General features: G+C 38.2%; 1 protein-coding gene across 1 annotated transcript in view; it reads left to right on the top strand.

Moving 5' to 3' along the window:
• Positions 1 to 22,435, top strand: part of AGPAT5 (1-acylglycerol-3-phosphate O-acyltransferase 5) — a 53,523-nt gene that overhangs the window by 12,933 nt on the left and 18,155 nt on the right. The window contains exons 3-5 of the mRNA XM_007517223.3: positions 4,940 to 5,055; positions 8,948 to 9,037; positions 18,689 to 18,779. Of these exons, the coding sequence (XP_007517285.1) occupies positions 4,940 to 5,055; positions 8,948 to 9,037; positions 18,689 to 18,779 (297 nt within the window). The remainder of the gene's footprint in view (positions 1 to 4,939; positions 5,056 to 8,947; positions 9,038 to 18,688; positions 18,780 to 22,435) is intronic.

The raw sequence follows: 22,435 nt of genomic DNA, 5'->3' as shown, positions 1-22,435 counted from the left end.
TGGGAGTAGAGTAATCATAATAATAAAACCACTGCTGACATTCATGTGCTTGCTCTGTGTTTGCCATCAAACACATAACTTCAAGAATGAGGACTTGTGAGATAACTGTTGGAAGAAAAGAAGATTTGAAGTTGCTGTCCTACTTACGCTGGGCTGGAAGGTGACATGAAAGTGGAAACTCACAGTCAGCCTGTAGCTGGCCTGGCAGTTTTATTTCTTAGGGCAGAGAACAACTTCCTGATCCCTCACCAGACCACCACATGCCTGGGACTCCATAGTACAAGTTCTGACACCAGTTAGCTCTCACTCTGGAATACGCTTTAAACAAAATCTATGATTTGGCTGCAAAGCGAGTAGGATGCATTAGAATTATAGGCTTCATTTAGCACGCAGTTTATGGATGTTTCATTCCAGGAAGAAGAGTATATCAACATTTATATGTAGCTTCAGGTTCCAGAGGCTCCCAAAGTGCCCATGCCTGTTGGGTTTAGGTGTCCTTTTTTTTTTAACCTTTTAAAAATATATTTATTATTATTTCATAGGACAGAGAGAAATTGAGAGGGGGAGTGGAAATAGAGATGGAGATACAGACATTTGTAGCACTGCTTCACTGCTCATACTCATGTAGCTTCCCCTGTATACGTGGGGTCTGAGGGGCTTGAATTGGGTCCTTGCGCTTGGTAGCATGTATCTTCAATCAGTTGTGCCAACACCTGGTCCCCTTAGGTGCCTTTTAAGAGCTCATTGGGGGTATTAAGAATCTCAACAGAGAGAGTCCGGTGGTAGCATAGCTGGTTAAGTGCACGAAGCATAAGGACCCACATTAGGATCCCAGTTTGAGCCCCTGGCTCCCTACCTGTAGGGAAGTCTCTTCACAGGCAGTAAAGCAGGTCTGCAGGTGTCTATCTTTCTCTCCCCCTCTCTGTCTTCCCCTCCTCTCTCCATTTCTCTCTGTCCTGTCTAATGACAATGACATCAATAACAACAGTAATAGCTACAACAACAATAAAAAAATAACAAGGGCAACAAAAGGGAAAATAAGTAAATAATTTTTTTAAAAAAGAATCTCAGCAGAGAAACTCAAAAAGCTCATCTGGTAGAGGATGGGAATTGCATGAACTGGTGGTGTGTTGTTTGAGAATCTCTCTTAAATGTAACTCCTCTCATGATTTAATCTAAAAAAAAAAAAAGAATCCCAACTGAATCTAAAAATGTAGTTAGCAAAAAGAACATTTCAAAGGCTCTGCTATTCTGCTTGAGTGTTTTTCATTCACTCTCCATTGAGCCTTCCAGAATATTCAAGTGTCTTCTTGATGTAGTAAAGGCAGACATTTTGATTAGTATATTCTCCCCACTCCACCCCACCCCCCGTAACATCATGTTTTTGCTGTCTTTAGTTTCTTAGCTTCTATTAACTAATCACTTGTCAGAGTCAGTCAGGGTACAATGCATTAGGAGCTGCTGATACATAACTGTGGATGAGAAAGGCCTCTTTTTCCCCCGTGTGCACTACTCCACCTCTCAACTATGGAGAAATCCTTTGGATATCTTAATTAAGTTAATCATACAGAGCATGAAATCTGAGTTCTTGTTATTTAGGTAATAATGTTACTATCTCAGTTGTAAGCAGCTCAGCTCCAGTCCAGTGTCACCTCCCTGAAATCTTGTGGAGAATAAACAGGAAATAAGACAGACCTTCCACCTTCTGCATCCCACAATGACCTTGGGTCCATACTTCCAGAGGGTTAAAGAATAGGAAAGCTATTGGGATGGGATGGGATACAGAGTTCTGGTGGTGGCAGTTGTGTAGAGTTGTACCCCTCTTTTTTTTTTTTAATTTTTTTTATTTAAGAAAGGATTAATTAACAAAACTATAGGGTAGGAGGGGTACAACTCCACACAATTCCCACCACCCAATCTCCATATCCCACCCCCTCCCCAGTAGCTTTCCCATTCTCTATCCCTCTGGGAGCATGGACCCAGGAGTTGTACCCCTCTTATCCTATGATTTTGTCAATGCTTTTTATAAATGAAAAAAAAAAAGAAAGAAAAAACTGAGTAGCATAATGCTTGTGTCTTTTTAAAAGCTTCTCCACTAAATTTCTAAAATTTAAGCGCTGATTTGGGGCGATTATTATAGTAGCTGCTCCAGGATATATTACACTAAATTTAGTTTATCACTCTGTACCATAAATGGGGGAGCTAAGCACTTAGTTCTCAAAACTTATTTTACTTTAGTAAGAAATGGAATTATAACAAACTTATTTAGTTGGTTTCTAGCCTGTGATTAGAAAGATACGCATTCATGAGTGATTGTTTAGTTGATGTGAACTAGAAACAAAGGAAGAGTTGGTTTCTGTAGGATGTTGCATACATTAAAGATGATAGTCCCATCATGTAGATAAATGATGGTTTCATAGCACTGATAGATTCCATGACTAGAAATTATTTACAGCAAAAGGAAATGTTTAGTTCACTTTATCTGATTATGGGGAGCCATAATAGAATTTATATGTATACTAATAGTAACCCTTGTCAAGAAAAGCTTGACTTGTGACTGACTTTTGAAAAGGCAGAACTATAATACTTCACAAAATATTTCTTCAAACTTAGTGTTTCAAGGACTAAGTAAGTCTTCATTGGTCTATCTCTGGTCTGATGTACTGCCTAAGGGATTATACTAGCTGAGAATGCATCATCCTATAACCTGGTAGAAAACTACCCTTTGGTTAGTTAGGACTTCGTTGTAACCCTTCTAAATTTTCTACTTTTGTTTTCTGCAGTTAAAAGACAATATATATATATCCACCCTCTCATTTTGTTTTCATTTTTATTGACCTGAATACAGTTGTGACCTTAGTATTCAAGATGATTTTTAGAAATTTTTATTAATTTTCTTTTTGAGTATCCCATCTTCAGTACTTCTTTTTTAAATTTTTTTTTCACTGGTTCCGGTTTCTTTGCTTTGTCAAGAGCTAGTTCCTCTGTGCCTATTTCTTCTCAGAGAAAGATTTTTCTTACTAGAAGATTTTGTGGTGATTATCAACTCATTCTTGGTTTATTTCTGTTTCTTTGTTTTTGTTTTTTGTTTTTCACCCTGTAGTATTAAAATTGAGGTGATTAATGGTTGTTTGCAGCCTAGGTAGCTATTTTTTAATAAGTAAAAACTTTTTGTAGCTCAATTGTGCACTTCCTTAGACCTTGGGTGTTTTACATTTTTTGTTGTTGTTTTTGTCTTCATGGGCATTATCCATGCAGGATTCCACCGCTCTCTGTAGCCTTTTTATTTTACCTGTGAATTTCAAATAGAAAGAGATAGAAAGGTATCAGGTGGTGGTGTACCTTGTTGAACACCCATTACAATGCGCAAGAACCTGAGTCTGAGTCCCTGGTCTCCAACTGCAGGGGGAAAACTTTACGAGTGGTGGAGCAGATGCCTCTCTCTCTCCATCTCTATTTCCCCCTTCCCTCTCAATTTCTGGCTGTCTGTATCCAATAAATAAGGAAAGATAAAATAAATGTTTTAAAAAAGAGAGAGAGGGATCACAACGATAGACAATGTTCCATCCTTTGAAGGGAGGCTGGACAATATACTCTATGCTACACCTGAGGAAGATGGGTCCTGATAGTGAGGCAGCTTGGAATGTTCCTACTCATGACCACAGAATGTGAGCTCAGATCTACAGGAATACAAAGGTCACACACAGGCTCCTAAGCTGAGTATAGGCCCCAGATCACATCAAATCGATGGGGTTTACAATCAACAATATTTCTACACCTTTCCAATATTTGGGAGCTGCTCTCTTCCCTGATGCAGCTTTCTGGTCCTTTTTCCAGCCATACATCATCTCCCCAGACAGTAACTTAGATCCAACTGCATATCAGATGTCAGGCTCAGGAAAAAAAAAAGAACTAGTATCGTCATGGACTCTTTGAAATATAAATAAATTTACCTACTAGCTATCTACAAAACAGACCACCCCCCTCCCCCAGCTCTTCATCTGCACTATTCCAGCCTTTAGGTTCATGATTAGTCAACAATTTGTTTGGCTGTATATGTTAACTCTTTTTTCAATCACCAGCTTCCAAATGCTACCATAATGCCAACCGGACTTCCCTGGGCAGACGACCCCACCAGTGTGTCCTGGAGCCCTGCTTCCCCAAAACCCTGCCCCACGAGGGAAAGAGAGAGACAGGCTGGGAGTATGGATTGACCTGCCAACACCCATGTTCAGCAAAGAAGCAATTACAGAAGCCAGACCTTCCACCTTCTCCACCCCATAATGACCCTGGTTCCATACTCCCAGAAGGATAAAGAATAGGAAAGCTATCAGGGGAGGGGACGGAGTTCTGGTGGTGGGAATTGTGTGGAGTTGTACCCCTCTTATCCTGTGGTTTTGTCAGTGTTTCCTTTTTATAAATAAAAATTTTAAATGAGAGAGAAGGGGAGATACCACAGCACCGCTCCACTACTCATGGAGCATCCCTGGGTGTTATGCATGGTGTGCCCAGATCTTGATTCTGACTGTCCTTAGAACCTGGTATTGTATCCTAAAACTCATTGGAAAAGATAAAATCTCCAAGACTTTGTTGAAAGCATTTTTATATATAGACTATTACACTTGATAGTTTCATTTAACTGTCTTTTATTTATAGTTTCTTCATGCTTTCCAGATTTCACAAATTAGAGAAATCTGTTTCATTCCTTGTTTATACTGCTTGGAATCATTTTGCTGCTTTGTGACTTACATTTTATTCCTGAAATGAAAAGTCTTTTAAAAATTGCAACCCCCCCTTTAAAAAAGATTAGAAAAATAAACAGTTGATGACAATTTAGGAAAAGAGACTTAGTGGTTTTTAAATGTGTGAGATTGACTTAAAGCAATTTTAAAAGTCCATCCATAGTCCCCAAACCACATTAACAGACCTGTCTTTGCAGTTGACTGGATTGTAGCAGATATCTTGGCTGTCAGGCAGAATGCCCTTGGACACGTGCGCTATGTGCTGAAGGATCAGCTGAAGTGGCTGCCATTGTATGGCTGTTACTTTTCTCAGGTACCTTTTCTCCTACATGTGCGTGAAGCTTATTAAGACGTAGGATTTTAAAATTGAACATAAAACTTAATATAAATGTATGGGGGCTCTTGGGGTGGATTAATTCTACTGGTTTAGTGGCTTATTCTAAGTGTAAATGATCCTACTGGCATTATTTTATTGCCACCACTAGTGTCTTCCACTCCTGGTAGCCATTTATTTTTCCTTTTCTTTCTACTATACTGATAGGATAGAGAGAAATTGAGATGGGAGGTGAAATAGAGAGGGAGAAAGAGACCCCTACAGGCCTGCTTTACTGCTTGTGAAACACGCCCTTGTAGTTGGGGAGCAGGTGCTCAAACCTGGGTCTTTGCACATGGTAATATGTACATTTAACCAGGTGTGCCTCTCCCCTGCCCCTCTATTTGCCCCCCCCTTTTTTTTTTTAAGATTTTATTTATTTCTGAGAAAGGAGGAGAGAGAAAGAACCAGACTCTGGCACGTGTGCTGCCAGGGATCAAACTCGGGACCTCATGCTTGAGAGTCCAAAGCTTTGTCACTGCGCCACCTCCTGGACCACATATTTGCCATTTTTAATAGTGTATTTGTATACATTACTGGCAATGTTAAGTAGACAACATGCAATTGTATAAAAATCAGACAATTTGTAAAATTTAAGACATGAATTTGCTAAATGATTACCATAAGAACCTACATATAGAGAACAGTTGATGGTACACCTCATCTAACACATGTGTTACCTGGACAAGAAACTTGGCTCAAGCCCCTGGTCTCCCAACTGCATTAGGAAAGCATCATGAGTGGTGAAGCAGATTTGCGGCTATCTCTCTCTCTCTCTCTCTCTCCTGCCTCCCTCACCCCTCTCAATTTTTCTTTGTCCTGTCAAATAGAAGGGGGAAACATGACCACTAGGAGGATGGATTTGCCCTATGCATGGAGCCTCAGTGATAACCCTGCAGATGATTTTTTTAAAAATTAGATAAAAGTAATAGATCTTAATTTGAAAAAAAAAAATAGTTACGTACATAAAGTGCTAATTTAGTATGAGTGTTACATACATAGTAAATATTTAATATGTGCTGTTTTCCTTAATGCCCTTTAAATTTATGTAATAATTATCAGGACATGAAGTTCTGTATAGCATGCTCTTATATATTAATGGAGGTATGATTAGCTTTTTTCCTACCCTTTTCAAGAATAATAAAAATTTATTTGAGTGACACTCTTGTTAATATATTAATGATCAATTTAGTAAAAACTAAAGTTAAGTTGAGCTCTGAGAAATCTAAACATCTCTCATGATCAAAAGATAGCCACACAGCCATTTCATGTTCTTCATAATTATCTGTGTTTGTGCTGTGTTTGAAGTTTGAATGCTTATATATGTTTCATTTTCATGAGTCTTTTCACAGAAAGTATAATACTCAGTATAATACTCAGTATTATACTATGGGTGCATATAAAAATAGAATCAGTTATTAAGTTATGGCCTTTATGCCAGAAAGTGAAGTTTTCTTTCATATAAATGATTTTGTTTTTCACAATTTGTATGAAGTGTGTAAATAATGACATTCATAGGTACTGATGAACACAGCACACAGGAGCAGATTTTCAAGTTCTGTGTTTCTTAAGTCACATAATACTATGTGGACATTGAGAAAGTTAAGCACGGGGGACAGGTGCTGGTGCGCCTGGTTGAGCACATATGTTATAGGGCACAAGTACCCAGGTTTGAGCCCCTAGACCACCCGCAGGGGGAAAGCTTTGTGAGTGGTGAAGCAGGGTTGCAGGTGTCCCTCTGTTTTCCTCTCTACTTCCCCCTACCTGCTTGATTTCTAACTATCTCTATCAAATATAGACTTAAAAAATAATTGATTCATTAAAGAAAAAAACACCATTTAAGAAAAAAAAAAAAAAAAGGAAAGAGAGTTAAGCACTTCAAGCTGCCAGTGTGTGAACACTGCCAGCTGTGGTTTAGCTTTGGAATCCATGGCAGCACTCTGCTTGCTCCTCTGCCATCCCTCCCCCCGGCCATCCTCCTCAAACAAAAACAGTTGTCTGGGGGAACCTTACTGCTAAGTTCCTTTTTTAGGTGAGATAGAGTGTTTTTGCTCATTTAAGTCTCATGAAGATGACTAGATGTGTAAAACAACCACGTTTGACCTCTCAACCACCGATGTTACTTATAATAGCACATCTTTTCATATGCTCTTAAGAAAAAGCTGGTGGTATTTTAAGTACCTCACAGTTGAGTATTAAGTAACACATAAATTTAATATTCTGTTCTTATCTTCATTGGGAGTGATAATTTTTCTCCGGTTATTACTTTTATAGTTACTTGCTTATAACTCTTCTTTATTGGTTTAAACATAAATGTCATTGTTACACTTAGCAGCACCTGTACTAAAATTGGAATGATACAGATTAGTATAGCCCCTATGCATAAATATAAGAAGATTTATGAAGTTTTCCTTTATTTTTTAATAAGTTTAGCCTTTCCTTTAATAAATGTTAAATATACCCATAAAGTTGAAATGAGTTTACAGCAAATGTAACTCATAATAATTAAGACAACTCAAAAAGACTTGAAATTTAGAAGTAGAGAGAATAAGTGTGGTTGTGAGAGACTTTGTTGTTTCTCTGTGTTTCCTTTTACTCATATTTCTAATCAAAACAAAATCAGTTTCAACCAGACAGCTTATTTAAATTTTTTTAAATATTTATTCCCTTTTGTTGTTTTATTGTTGTAGTTATTATTGATGTTGTTGTTGTTGGGTAGGATAGAGAGAAATGGAGAGAGGAGGGGAAGACAGAGAGGGGGAGAGAAAGACAGACACCTGCAGACCTGCTTCACTGCCTGTGAAGCTACTCCCTTGCAGGTGGGGAGCCAGGGGCTTGAACCGGGATCCTTATGCCAATCCTTGTGCTTTGCTCCACGTGCGTTTTAAGCTGTTGCACTACCGCCCAACTCCCCCCAGACAGTTTATTTTACAGATACGTCTCAACTAGCACAGAAGGGTGAGTACAGATGATATGCTGGCCTGCTGCACAGTTCCAGTGAAGTGGACTTAGGAGGCTGAATCAAGGTTCCCATTGTTTTTATGGAAGTGCCTATGCTAGTGAGTTATAGCTGCCCTGCCAAGACCATAGCTGGGGTGGCAGGGGTAGTATTGTTACTGGAATTTCTATCCTCATGGTCCTGGAGACTGAAAGTACCAGATCACCATGTCAGCAGGGCTTGTTCTCTGCTTGGCTGACAATTTTGCCTTCTCTCCTGTTTTTACATGGTTGTCCCTCTGTCCCTGAAAATGTCTTAGTCCTCACTTCTTAAAGCACTAGACCTATTGGACAAGGGCCACCCTTTTGACCACACAAACTTAATTATATCTCAATAATATCATCTCAGGGGGAGAGAATTAGGGCTTCAACATAAAAATCTGAGGACATACAGTTTAGTCTATCTTATGCTATATAAATATCTGTGGCTGAGACTTTTTTTTATCTTGAGTGTTGACATTTTAAGTATGCTTTTTAGTGATTCTCTAGTAACTCAGTGGAAAAACAAGAGTTTTGAGCCATTTGATTGAGGATTTGGTTTTAATAGTATGTATTTAAGAAAGAAAGCATTTTAATTTAGAGTGCCAGCAAAAATAAATGTTCATATATTTCCCAATCCAATGTAACATGCATTTTTGTCTGAATTACACTGAAATATAGGAAGATTTTCAGCTAATGTTCTTTGGGTTCTAATGCTTGTATATATTCAATATAGTTTAATTTCTCAAATGTAGTCTTATTTTTGACGCTGGAAATAGAGTTACCTTTTTGATGACTGGCCATTGAACAATTGAATCCTAAATATCTCTCCCCCCTCCTGTTTCGTATGTGGCAGCATGGAGGAATCTACGTAAAGCGAAGTGCCAAATTCAATGAAAAGAAGATGAGAAAAAAGCTGCAGAGCTATGTGAGCACAAGAACTCCAGTAAGTTTATGCTCAGTGTTATTATTACTTTTGACAGTTCCCCCACCTTCCCCTTCCCCCCTTTGTCAAATATGGCACTGGAGAGTGAACACGGGGTCTTTTAGATGGGTAATACTGCTGAGTGGTCTTGCTGGGTCCATTTTTTTCATTCTTTATTTTAGAGAGAGGAGAGAAACCACAGAACCTCTCAAACATACCCCAGAGCTCTTCTTGGTTATCCCATGCGGTGCTGGGGTTCAAACACAGGTACTCACACACATGGTAAGGTAAGCACTATACTGGTTGGGCTATCTCCTGACCCCTAAAACCATATATATATATATTTTTATTTATTTTATTTATTTATTTTTTTTTTACCAGACACTATTCAGCTCTGGCTTGTGGTGGTGCAGGAGATTGAACCTGGGGCTTTGGAGCCTCAAGCATGAGAGTCTCTTTGCATAACCATCATACTATCTACCCTCCACCCAAAACTCTTATTTTTAAACATTTCAGAATTAAATTAGTATTTAAGAAGAGTCTTTAAGAAAATACTATCGGTGCGGGGGAGACAGCATAATGGTTATGCAAACAGACCCTTATGCCTGAGGCTCCTAAATCCCAGGTTCAATCCCCTGCACCACCGTAAACCAGAGTTGAGCAGTGCTCTGGTGCTTCTCTCTCTGTATCTCTCTCAAAAACTAAAATAAATAAAAATTAAAAAAAAAAGATACTATTCCTGTGTAATAAATAATTCAGAGTTGTAGAAGCAGGACCTTCTGCTTTTAGGCTTTTTAGTGGGAAGCAGTTTTCCTTTTGGTTATCAGAAAGGTCACTATGAAGTTTTGATCCCTTGCTTGTGGTTGTCAATATTGACCTTAAAGAAGAGACACAGGTATAGACCCTGGGTGTGTTTCATCTAAATAGAAGACAGAATGACTGTAACCTTACACTCCACCACTCCTGAGCTCCTCTTCAGTGCCAGGCTTAGCTTTAGAAGATGCAACTCTATATAAATCTTGAGTAATTATTTGAAAAGACCAGGAACAGGAGAGATAGCATAATGTTTATGCAAAAAGACTTTCATGCCTGAGACTTCCAAGTCCCAGGTTCAGAGCTGAGAAGTGCTCTGGTCACTTTCTCTCTGTATCTCTCTCATTAAAATTAATACACATATGTCTGTAAGTGTATATATATGTGTGTGTATATACATTTAATATATATATCTAATATATATATTAAAGAAAGACTACAAAGGAATTTCTACAAACACAGATCTAGTCCATTTAAGTACTTGATTAAGAAACTATTTCCCCAGAAGAGATGTCATTGTTGTCTACAAAGCATGCTGCCTCCTGCCCAGTGACTTCCCTGAGTTCTAGGACAGGACCCATAGGTCAGTGGCAGTGGTTCCTGGAATTTGTTGCGTAAAACCAATGCAGCCCATGGTCTTAGTCCTGCTGCTCCTTGACTAAAGAGAGGCTTCATGTCTGTGCTTAGTTTGCATTCCTGGTGTCTCTCTAGATTTGTCTTAAAGATGCCATGCCTGGGCCAGAAGCAGCCATATTTGACCTTAAATCCACTTTATCTTCTAGAGTCTTCAGATGAACTTACATTTAATCCCCTACCTGGCCAATGTAACACCTATGCTTTGTCTCTTTAGACAATGCTTTAGACTTTTTTTTTTAATATTTATTTTATTTATTTATTCCCTTTTGTTGCCCTTATTTTATTGTTGTAGTTATTATTGTTGTTGTCGTTGTTGGATAGGACAGAGAGAAATGGAGAGAGGAGGGGAAGACAGAGAGGAGGAGAGAAAGATAGACACCTGCAGACCTGCTTCACCGCCTGTGAAGCGACTCCCCTGCAGGTGGGGAGCCGGGGTTCGAACCGGGATCCTTATGCCGGTCCTTGTGCTTTGCGCCACCTGCGCTTAACCCACTGCGCTACAGCCCGACTCCCTGCTTTAGACTTTTTAGCCTCTTCAGAGTTTTTAAAAATTGTGCATCCTGAGTACAGCAGTGGAGAGTTAGTAATTTCACCCCAGAAAGTAGACAACCACAGGATCTTGGTTTCAGTGTTCCTGTCAGTTTGCCTGTAAATTCCCATCATTCTGTAGTTTTTAACTGCTGTGTCTTTAGAAGGGAAATGCTTTACTAGTTGTTTTCAGTGCCTGTTCCAGTCTTGAGTCAAGGTACAGAGATTTTATATAGTATGTGTACCTGAAGGGAGATAACAGTAAATATTTTAGGAATTCTACAAAGCAGAATGAGTTAGAAACCATGTCTTCTAGGCTGATGCTATCTACACACTGAGACAACCAAACAAGGATCACCAACTTTTTTTCTGTGTGTACCATTCTTCTGAGCACTGGGGGGTCTGGCAGCTGTTCTTTGTGTCTCCTTAATGGTTATGGTAAATATTACCAGATATTGATTGTTTTTCTGTCTCCTCTCCTTGTAAAGAATGTGGTATCTTCTGGTATAGCCTCTCTCCACAGGACCAGACCTGCTGTATATTGACTTTTGGCTCACACATATATCCAAGAGATGGTGATTTCATGCTGATTACTTTTGCCAAGTTATCCCTTTAACACTTAACTTATATTTTACTATATTTCCTTATTTGTAGTCACTATGTGAGGCACTAGAGATGTTGATATAGGCTGATTAAGTATGTTGTGCATCTTAAGTACATGTCATTTTAGGTAATCATCTAATAAAGCTAGAAAACAACAAATTATATAAATTCATCATTCTCATCTCAAGATCAGTAGCTTCTAAAGGCTGCCAGCATTCCATGACTTGTAGCTTCTTTCCTTCTTCAAAGGCAGCTGAGGCTGACTTAAATGTTTTCTGGTTATCTCTCTGGTTTTGACTCTGTTTTTTAGGTTCTGACTCTTGCTTTCTTTCTTTTTGCTTAAGTACACTTGTGGAGGGGGCCAAGCAGTGGCACATCTGGTTGAGTGCACACATTGCAGTGCATAAGGACACAGGTTCAAGCCCCTGTTCCCCACCTGCAGGGGGAAAGCTTCACAAGTGATGAAGCAGGGCTGGAGGTGTCTCTATGTCTCTCTCCCTCTACCTCTCTCCCTCCCCTCTCAGTTTCTCTCTGTCTCCATTCCAATAATAAAAGCAATAAAAATATCTAAAAAATTCATGTGTTAAAAAAAAAAGAACATTTGTGGATATATGGGACATGCTATAACTGTCTAATATCCTTATTATCTGAGATCTAATGAGTAAGAATCTCTAATTTACCTTGCCATGCAACAAGGAATGCTTATAGGTTCTGGAAATTAGAATGTGGACATCATCCTGCCTGCCATGTTCATATGTGTATTTATGTGATTTTATTCTTTTTTGATCTCATGTCTTTCTTTGTCATAATTAGTAATATTAGTTTTGAGGGAGGAGGTTATTTCTATGTGTCCTGCCACATTTATGTATTCTTAACTTTATAATTTGCATAAATGAATTTGTAATGAGTTGGTCATTTCTGAATGTTATTGTGGAAAACTTTTATTTCTTTTTTGTAAAATTTTTTTATTTGTGATTTAATAATAATTAACAAGACTTAGATAGCAGGGATATAATTCCATACAGTTTCAACCACCAAACTTCTATGACCCATCCCCTCTACTAGAATAAAGAATAGGAAGACTTTTTATTTATTTTTTATGTTGTGGTCTTTTAGATTAATTTGAGGAACAGAATCAGAGATGAGATCTCAGATAAATTCTATGCATCGTAATATGGAAATGCTATTTAAATAATAGTATTATGTAAAAACTGTCCAAACAATCAAAATTTTTTAAGTAATAAGATATTATTTCTTTTTTATTATCTTTATTTACTGGATAGGGACAGTTAGAAATAAAGAGGGATGGGGAAGATAAAGAAGGAGAGAGACAGACCTGATTTGCAACTTAAAAAGCTTTCCTTATTCAGGTGGAGACCAGGGGCTTGAACCTGGGTCCTTGTACACTGTAATGTGTATGCTTAACCAGGTGTGCCACCACCTGGCCTCAGATATTATTTCTATAGAAAATTTACCTACTTTGAAACCATTTAGTAAGTTAGATAGCTATGTTAAAAACCAGAGGAACAGAGTTCGCCACACTATTTAATAATATTTACATTTTCCTTTAATCCCACAACAACCCAAGCCTTCATTTGCAAATGAGAAACTGATGCTCACTTTAAGTTAACTTTTCTAATGCATGAAGAAAAGGCTTTTTTTTTTTAATAGAAAGGCATCAGTTCAACAGGTGGTTCAATTTGAATATACTTACAACTCTTAAATAGCTCTTTGCCTATTGAGCAGAACTTTAATGTATAATTGCTAGCTAATTTTCCATTAGAGGCTAAAGTGTCTTATAAAAATGGTATGTCTTGAATATAGATTCTTAGTATATAAGTTTTTCACTTCTTTGGTTAGGTTTATTCCTAAGACATTTTATTGTTTTTGTTGCTATAGTAAAAGGAATTGATTTCTGGATTTCATCTTCTTCTAACTTAGTGTTTGCATAGAGGAATGCCACTGGCTTTTGAATGTTAATTTTGTAGCCTGACACCTTACTATATTGCCTGATGATATAGATTCTTTTTTTTAAATTTTTTTTTATTTATTGTAAAAAGGAGACATTAACAAAACTGTAGGGTAAGAGGGGTACAACTCCGCACAATTCCCACCACCAGATCACCATATCCCATCTCCTCCCATGATAGCTTTACTTTTCTTTATCCCTCTGGGAGTATGGACCCAAGGTCATTGTGGGATGCAGAAGGTGGAAGGTCTGGCTTCTGTAATTGCTTCCTCACTGATGGGCATTGACTGGTCGATCCATACTCCCGGTCTGCCTCTCTCCTAGTATATTGGGACTCTGGGGAATCAGAGCTTCAGGACACATTGGTGGGGTCATCTTTCCAGGGAAGTCTGGTAGACATCCTGCTAGGATCTGGAACCTGGTGGCTGAAAAGAGAGTTAACATACAAAGCCAAACAGCAATCATGGACCTAAAGGCTGGAATAGTGCAGATGAAGTGTTGCAGGGTACTCACTGCAGACTATCATGTACTTTTGCTTTCAGGTATATATTTTGCCCTAGTTTATGGATATGTGTGAACATATGCTGTATCTCAGGGGGCCTGGTCTATATCTAGTTTTTGGGACTTTGCTAGGAAGTGAACCTCCTGGAATGCAATTAGAGAATACTATGAAAGGAAAGGTCTCACCCGAGTAATGAAGCAGAAGGGTTGTCATTCCACACCTGAAGTATAGATTCTCTTATATGCACAGTCATCATGAAGGTAAACAGTCACTGATTCCTCTCAGTTAAAATTTAGCATATTCCAAGTTTTTTTTAACAGCTGTAGCAACACTGGTTTACAGTCATTTCATTTGTTTGTAATAGTTTGCTCTTTTCTTCTGTGGTCCTTGCTCTTTCTCTGTCCTTGAGCAAGGATTTAACTTTTACCCTTGTTAAGTGGGCCTTCAAATACTAGTGTGCCACGTAGGAATGTTTTCTGTCTCCATAGCTCCATTTCAGTCTTTCCCCTTCTTGTGTCACTACCCTCTTCATTTCTAGGGGAATGAAAGCAGAGAGCTGCTGCCTCTTTGTCAGTGGCTTGGAAGCAGTAACCAAGAAGTTATCAGATAAGAACAGCAGAGAGAGAAAAGAAAGGGGTTTTCAGTTCTTTACTGTCAGACCTTTGTGCTGCCAAGCCTGGCTGTCATTTGACGAGATGAGTAAGAACTCTTGTTTCAGTGGCTATTCCTGCTGAGAATGCTGTGAACACAGCTGGGCAAGGCGAGGACACCGCCTATGTCAGGACCATTAGCTGTGGGGTCCTGTCACTCTTCTTCCCATCAAATATATTATCTCACAGTTGTAAAGCAGATCTGTGTCTTGCTTTTAATTGCAGCAAATCGTACCAATCGCTATATTTGGTAGATTATACACATGATCTTCTTTGATCAGTAACGTATCTTTATGAAGTGTAGGTCCCACTGTGATTCCCTTTATAGCGAAACTGAAACCACAGGTAGAATGTGTTCATCCATGTCTCTGGACCTATAAATGGTCTAGCTAGAATTTGAAAGCAAGTGTTCTTTTATCTTTAAATTAAAGGTTTGTTGTTTTTTTTTAAATATTGTATTTATTTTGGTAAGCATGAATTTCCTAGAAAAGATTACGTATTTTTCCTTTTTTTTTTTAAATTTTTCCCCTTTTGTTGTTCTTGTTGTTTGTATAGGACAGAGAGAAATGGAGAGAGGAGGGGAAGACAGAAATGGGGAGAGAAAGATAGACACCTACAGACCTGCTTCACCGCCTGTGAAGAAAACCCCCTGCATGTGGGGAGCCGGGGGCTTGAACTGGCATCCTTACACAGGTCCTTGTGCTTCACGCCATGTGCACCTAACTCTTTTTTATTTTTATTAGTGATTTAATAAAGATCAAGAAGATTGTGGGATGAGAAGGATACAGTAACCACCATCAGAGTTTTGTATCCCACCCCCTCCATTGGAAGGTTCCCTATTCTTTATCTCTGACTTGAACTCTAAAATGGAGCATGGTATCCTTGCCCCAGTCTCATCTCCCAGAAAAAGCACTCATTCTGTGTTCCATAGGTCTCTATCCATGTTTCCTGTAGTCTTTCATATCTCCATCTTCTTTTTCTTCCTAGTCATACGAGTGTTATTATATCTTTTATGCGTTTGTCTAATGTCAAGTCTCCAAACACAATTATATGCAGTACTTGCCACTTATCATAAATAGGTGAACAAGAAATATTTCTTGAATGAATGGTTGATTCTTAAGTTCTTGTTGACTGTCAGTGTTCTTTACATTAAATGTGTGAGATGGAAATGACACTTTTGGGTTTTGATTAACCATTCAAATCTTGAATTTATTTTATTTATAAATGATTGAACTAAAAGTTAACAAATCTATCAATAATTGGTTTTATTGTTTTTAATACAAACTATGATTTAAAATTTAGTCTCATTGGGGATTTGTGGTCTGGGAAACTTTTTAATAGCTTTCATCTCATTTTTCCTTATGGTCACTGGAATGCAACTAGGAAGCCTTACTCTTTTCAATTTTTTTAATTTCTATTCTTTTTTTTTTTAACTTTTTATTTAAGAAAGGATTAATGAACCAAAACATAAGGTAGGAGGGGTACAACTCCATACAATTCCCACCACCCAATCCCCATAACCCACCCCCTCCCCTGATAGCTTTCCCATTCTCTATCCCTCTGGGAGCATGGACCCAGGGTCATTGAGGGTTGCAGAAGGTGGAAGGTCTGGCTTCTGTAATTGCTTCCCCGCTGAACATGGGCGTTGACTGGTCGGTCCATACTCCCAGTCTGCCTCTCTCTTTCCCTAGTAGGGTGGGTCTCTGGGGAAGCTGAGCTACAGGACACATTGGTGGGGTCTTCAATCCAGGGAAGCCTAGCCAGCATCCTGGTGACATCTGGAACCTGGTGATTGAAAAGAGAGTTAACATATGAAACCAAACAAATTGTTGAGCAATCATGGATCCCAAGCTTGGAATAGTGGAGAGGAAGTGTTAGGGAGGTACTCACTGCAAACTCTAGTGTACTTCTGCTTTTAATTTCTATTCTTAACTTACCCACTTTTCTTACATTTCCTTGGTTACTCTAGTTAGTAATTTTTATTATTAGATACAAAGATATGAAGCTTGTAACTTTCTCAGTTGGGCAAAGAGAGTGGGTGTTGAAGACTTCACATGAATAAATAGGAACTGAAAATGTGTCTTTTTTTTAAACTGCTTTTTCTTTTCTTTCTTTATCAGAGCACTGTTCAGCTCTTATGGTGGTGCAGGGAATTGAACCTAGGACTCTGGAGCCTCAGGCATGAGAGTCTCTTAGCATAACCATTATGCTATCTACTCCCACCCAAAATGTGTCATTTATAAGAGTAACACCACTGTATCAGTTTTTCACATGAAAAGAAATTAAACGTAAGCTTTCATAATGTAAGAATTGGTCCTAGTAGGTTCTTTAAATAGGGTTGATACCATCAAGATGATTCAGATAAGAGAATGCTTCTGTACTGTGCATGTATAGATGGTATTTGGTGCTTTCTGGAATCGGGATCAGTATTAATTCCTGTTTTCTAAAAATGTACATCTAAAGTGTCATTTTGTAGAAAGCTAGGAGGAAAAGCTCTATCTTGAATCATTATGTGCCTCAGCATGAAGATGAACATGTTTGTCACTCCTGAGCTCCTTCTAACTCTGTTTCCTGTATTCTGTTCCCATTTGAAATGAGTAGCCAATTTCTTTTCTTTTTAAAGACTTTTAAAAATATATTTATTTATTCCCTTTTGTTGCTCTTGTTTTATTGTTATTATTGTTGTCATCATTGTTGGATAGGACAGAGAGAAATGGAGAGAGGAGGGGGAAACGGGGGGAGAGAAAGACACCTGCAGATCTGCTTCACCACCTGTGAAGCAACTCCCCTGCAGGTGGGGCGGGGGGGGCTCGAACCGTGATCCTTACACTGGTCCTTGTGCTTTTCACCACATGTGCTTAACATGCTGCGCTACCACCTGACTCCCAAGTGGCCAATTTTTGCCTTTTGTTATCAGTTAACCATGTTAAAGTTTTGGGATCTTAGCTCTAAAGCTAGATGCTTTTCACTGCTGTGTTTTATTGTTCCTGTTTTTTCCCCCTTCAGTTGATAAAAGTTATAAAAACTCTTACTGATTAGTTAGTAATCACTCAACTTGTTCTTCATTTACAACTACATATTTTTAGTTTGTAAGCCTATTTATATATCGAGTCACTTAAAATGTATTAATGGAAATCTAACACAAGAATACACTGTGAATCTTTTAAAACATAAGCACTTTTTTATGGTGGAAATTCACATAGTCATGTAGGGGTTTTCTCAAATGAGATGCTTTTAGTATTGAATCCTGATTTCTAAAATGTATCCTTAAATGTCATTTTTGCAGAAATTTAGGGAGAAGAGCTCTCTCTTGAACCTTTATGTGCCTCAGCTTTTCATAGCCAACATTTTAGTTATGTATTATCATATGTAGTGAGAAATGTTGGTGGTCTGGAAGGTGGCGCAGTGGATAAAGCATTGGATTCTCAAGCATGAGGTCCCGAGTTCAATCTCTGGCAGCACATGTACCAGAGTGATGTCTGGTTCTTTCTCTCCTCCTATCTTTCTCATTAATAAATAAATACATTCTTAAAAAAAAAAAAAGAAATTTTAGAGTTTCTTAAGATTTATTTACTTTTATGTGAGAGACACAGAAAAAGGGAGATGCCGTAGCAACACTCAACTCTGAGGTGTGGTGGTTCAGGGGATTGAACTTGACCTCTGGGTTCTCAGGATGCAAATCCTATGCATGGACACATTGAACTATCCCCCCAGTCCTGTTAGATTCTCGACAACTGACCTAGCAGTGGGTGTAAGACTGTTCTTTATGAAGTCTATTTAATGTTCCTACTTAGTTGAACTTTTGCGTTTTGGCTGCCCCGCTTAAAATGAAGTGTATATGTAAGTGGATGCACACTTCACCCACCACAGGAAGTGCTCTGTAAGCATTAATTAATAAGAGTTAGCAGTGGTAAGTTAACAACAAAGCAACAAAAAGCTGATGCAAAGCAAATTTTCTTTGTGCTTCACAGATGTATCTTGTGATTTTTCCAGAGGGAACAAGGTTTAATCCAGAAGTAACAAAAGTCCTTTCAGCCAGTCAAGCATATGCTGCCAAAGAAGGTAAGTAACAACTGATACTTAAACATAGTCATATTTGATGTCTGATGACTCACGGAAAACGTAACTCTCATCTATATCTCTCCACCTCGCTAACCTTTACTGCCCAGACCCATAGGCATATTCTACACTCATTATAGTCCAAGCAGAATTGATCTTTCCATTCATACAATCATGTTTCCTGCTTTGGTAACTTCACCATTCAATTCAAAACCTGAGAATCATCCTAGACTCTTACTAACCAGTAAAAACAACAAACAGCTTATCTCCTCATTTTTGTAATTACTGCCATACTTTCAAACTGAATTTTTTTTTTTTAACAATTGATTCATTCATGAGAAAGATAGGAGGAGAGAAAGAAAGAACCAGGTATTACTCTGGTATATTTGCTGCTGGGGATCGAAGTAGGGACCTGATGGTTGAGAATCCAGTACTTTATCCACTGTGCCGCCTCCCAGGCCTCAAACTGAATTCTTTATTTGTAACAGGGTCAGCTATTTATTTACTTGCTTATAATTTGATGATTTGGGTGGGACTTAACGAGTGCCTTATTATCTGTCACCTCTCACTCCACTGCATGTAAGTCGGATCTAGATTGGAACTAAAAAGTCTAAGATGCCCTCCCTGGGCTAGCTCTATCAGCTGCAAGTGGTTAGGCCTCTCTTTACTACTTTTTTTTTTTCCTCTTTTATCTTGTGCCAGCACTTAGTCTTTAATGAATACTATGTTCTATCTTTAGGCAGCATTCCCATGCAAGCACTAGTTAAATAGTTTTAGGCAGGTAGGTTATTTCTTTTGACCTATTTCCTTACTTGTAAACCAGAGATAGTAATTGTGAGGCTCAGTGACTTAGTATTCATAGAAAGTCTGTTATGTAATAGATATTTAATATGCTGTTACTACATACTTATGAAGTGGGATGGGGGGAGATCTCACAGTCAAAAAAATCTTTTTTTTTTTTTTTTTTTTTTTTTGCCTCCAGGGTTATTGCTGGGGCTCGAGCTCAATCCCGGCTCTATGAATCCACTGCTGCTTTTTTTTTTTTTTTCAATTTTTTGCATAGGACAGATATTAAGAGAGGAGGGGAAGACAGAGAGTGAGAGAGAAAGATAGACATTTGCAGGCCTGCCTCACCGCTTGTGAAGTGACCACCTTACATGTGGGGGCCCAGAGGCCCAAACCAGGGTCCTTTTCAAGTCCTTATGCATTTAATAATGTGCACTTAACCAGGTGCACCACTATGCCACCACCCGGCCCCTTTAAAGTCTCTCTCTTAACCAGTTGGGTAAACATCTGGTTTCTGGTGAGACTGGGATTTGAACCTGAAGGTCTGCTGCTTCAGGCATGAAGGCCTATGTGCAGAGCCACTACACTCAGCACTCAGTCAAATCTTTCTATTATGAGAAAAAAATCAGTAGCCAATCTGAGGTAACATAAAGCATGGAGCTTGAAGAAAAGCTTATTAAGTGGCATAAACCAAAAAGAAAAGGATGAATACCGCATGATCTTACTCATAGGCAGAACTTATGAAACAAGGGCAGAGAAAGAAAGCACAAAGTAAAACTCAGACTGGGTTTGGTATATTGCACCAAGCAAAGTTCTCTGGGGAAGGAGGGCAGGGAGTGGGCAGGGAGGGGAGCTTTGAGGTCCTGGAGCAGGATGGTGGAAATGGAGGGTGAGAGTGTTTTGCAGACACTCATCATAGAAAGATAAGAAATTATACCCATGTATCAATAACTATACTGTAAAACATTACCTCCTCCTCATAAAATGATAAATGGAAAACAAAACATAAAGAGAAAGGTTTAATTAAATGATTGATTGTCATTTTGGACTACTTGGTAAAGGATAAGCCTTATTTCTTGCAAGCAGTTCCTTTAAGAAATGCTTGTTATGTCATAAACATGAGTCCTTACCTAGCTTAGTAGAGGTTCTTCCCCCCTACCCCTCACCCCCGCTTATTCTCATTAATCTAAAATATATATATATTTATATATATACATATATATAAATATATGTGTATATATATATAAATATATATATATTTATATATATATAAATATATATATATTTGTATATATATACAAATATATATATACATAAAAGGACTTTCATGGGATAAATTCTCAGGGCTCCAGAAAATTATGACTGTCAAGAACTATTTTGTCTCTAAAGATCCTAGATCACTGAGCTCTTGATTTTAATAGAATGTAAGTGTTACTCTGTGCAGCTTAAAATAGTTTATACATGAATAAATTCTAGGTATCTTGACAAGCTTGAGTATAGGCTTTAAACTATTTGGGTTGTCAGAAAAATCATGATGCATTTTTACATAGAAAAACAAAAAAGAAATACATCATTACTGTTGCAATAGCCCAATATATAAATTTTTTATTATGTTTGTGATGTAATCTTATACCCACTCTAATTCTGTTTAGGAATTAAAACTTAGATTAAATGAGACAAAAGGGAAACTTTAAGCTTAGAAAAAATTTCTCCCATTTTTATGTCTATGGCAACATATGAGACAAAAATTTTGTTCTCATTAAGTAATCAGTTACATCTTGAAACTTTTGGTACTTTTTAATGAATTGAAAGGAAGATTTGAACTTTGAAGAAGTTTACCTAGTGTACTTTTGAGCTTCATAATCTATGCTGATTTTATTTTAAATATAGTACAATATTAGATTTTTTCTTTTTTATGTTTTAAATTTTTTATTAGTAATTAAATAATGGTTTGTAATATCCTAAGATTACAAGGGTAAAGTTGTTGGGAACTTTTATTATTATTGATTTAATAATGACTGACAAGAGGATAAGAAGGATATAATTTCATACAATTCCCACCACCAGAGTTACACATCCTATCACTTCCACTGGAAGCTTTCCTATTCTTTATCCCTCTGGGAATATGGACCCAAGTTCACTATGGGGTACAGAAGGTGAGAGGTCTGGCTTCTGTAATTGCTTCTCCACTGGGCGTGGACATTGGCAGGTCAATCCATACTAGACTTCCTAGCTTTTTCTAAAACAAGGACCCCAAATCTCATCTGCTTTAGTCTTACCTTTAGGTTCCTGATTATCGAACAGTTTGTTCTGCTTTATATCTTAATGCTGCTATAACACCAACCTGACTTCCCTGGGCAGGTGATCAATTTTTACATTGTTAGTATGTGAAACATTCTGCTAAGTTGTACAACTAGTTATAATGTCTCTTTAGGAGTTTCTGAGTGAATGACAGAAACAAGAAATGGTTGCTTTTGTTATGTATGGATGTTAACTAATTCCTAAATCTTAGTAGCAGGAAAAAAGCAGCACTGAGATATATCACAGCTTGTATGGGATGGGAGCCTGGTGTAGTTCAGGGGGCTACTTGCTCAGGGTTGTGCTGTGAAGGTATCTTCTGGAACTGTGTTCCTCAGGGCTCCCGCAGGGTGGGTCCACTTCTGACTTCATTCTTGTGGCTGCTAAGAGGATTACATCCTTTTTTTTTTTAAATTATCTTTATTTATTGGATAGAGACAGCCAGCAATCAAGAGGGAAGGGGGTGATAAAGAGGGAGAGAGACAGAGAGACACCCGCAGCCCTGCTTCACCACTTGTAAAGCTTTCACCCTGCAGGTGGGGACTGGTGGCTCAAACCTGGGTCCTTGGGCATTG

Source organism: Erinaceus europaeus, chromosome 2 (assembly GCF_950295315.1).
Source record: "Erinaceus europaeus chromosome 2, mEriEur2.1, whole genome shotgun sequence".
Lineage (NCBI taxonomy): Eukaryota > Metazoa > Chordata > Mammalia > Eulipotyphla > Erinaceidae > Erinaceus > Erinaceus europaeus.
The sequence above is the reverse complement of the archived record's forward strand: the minus strand, read 5'-3'. Positions and strand labels throughout refer to the sequence as shown.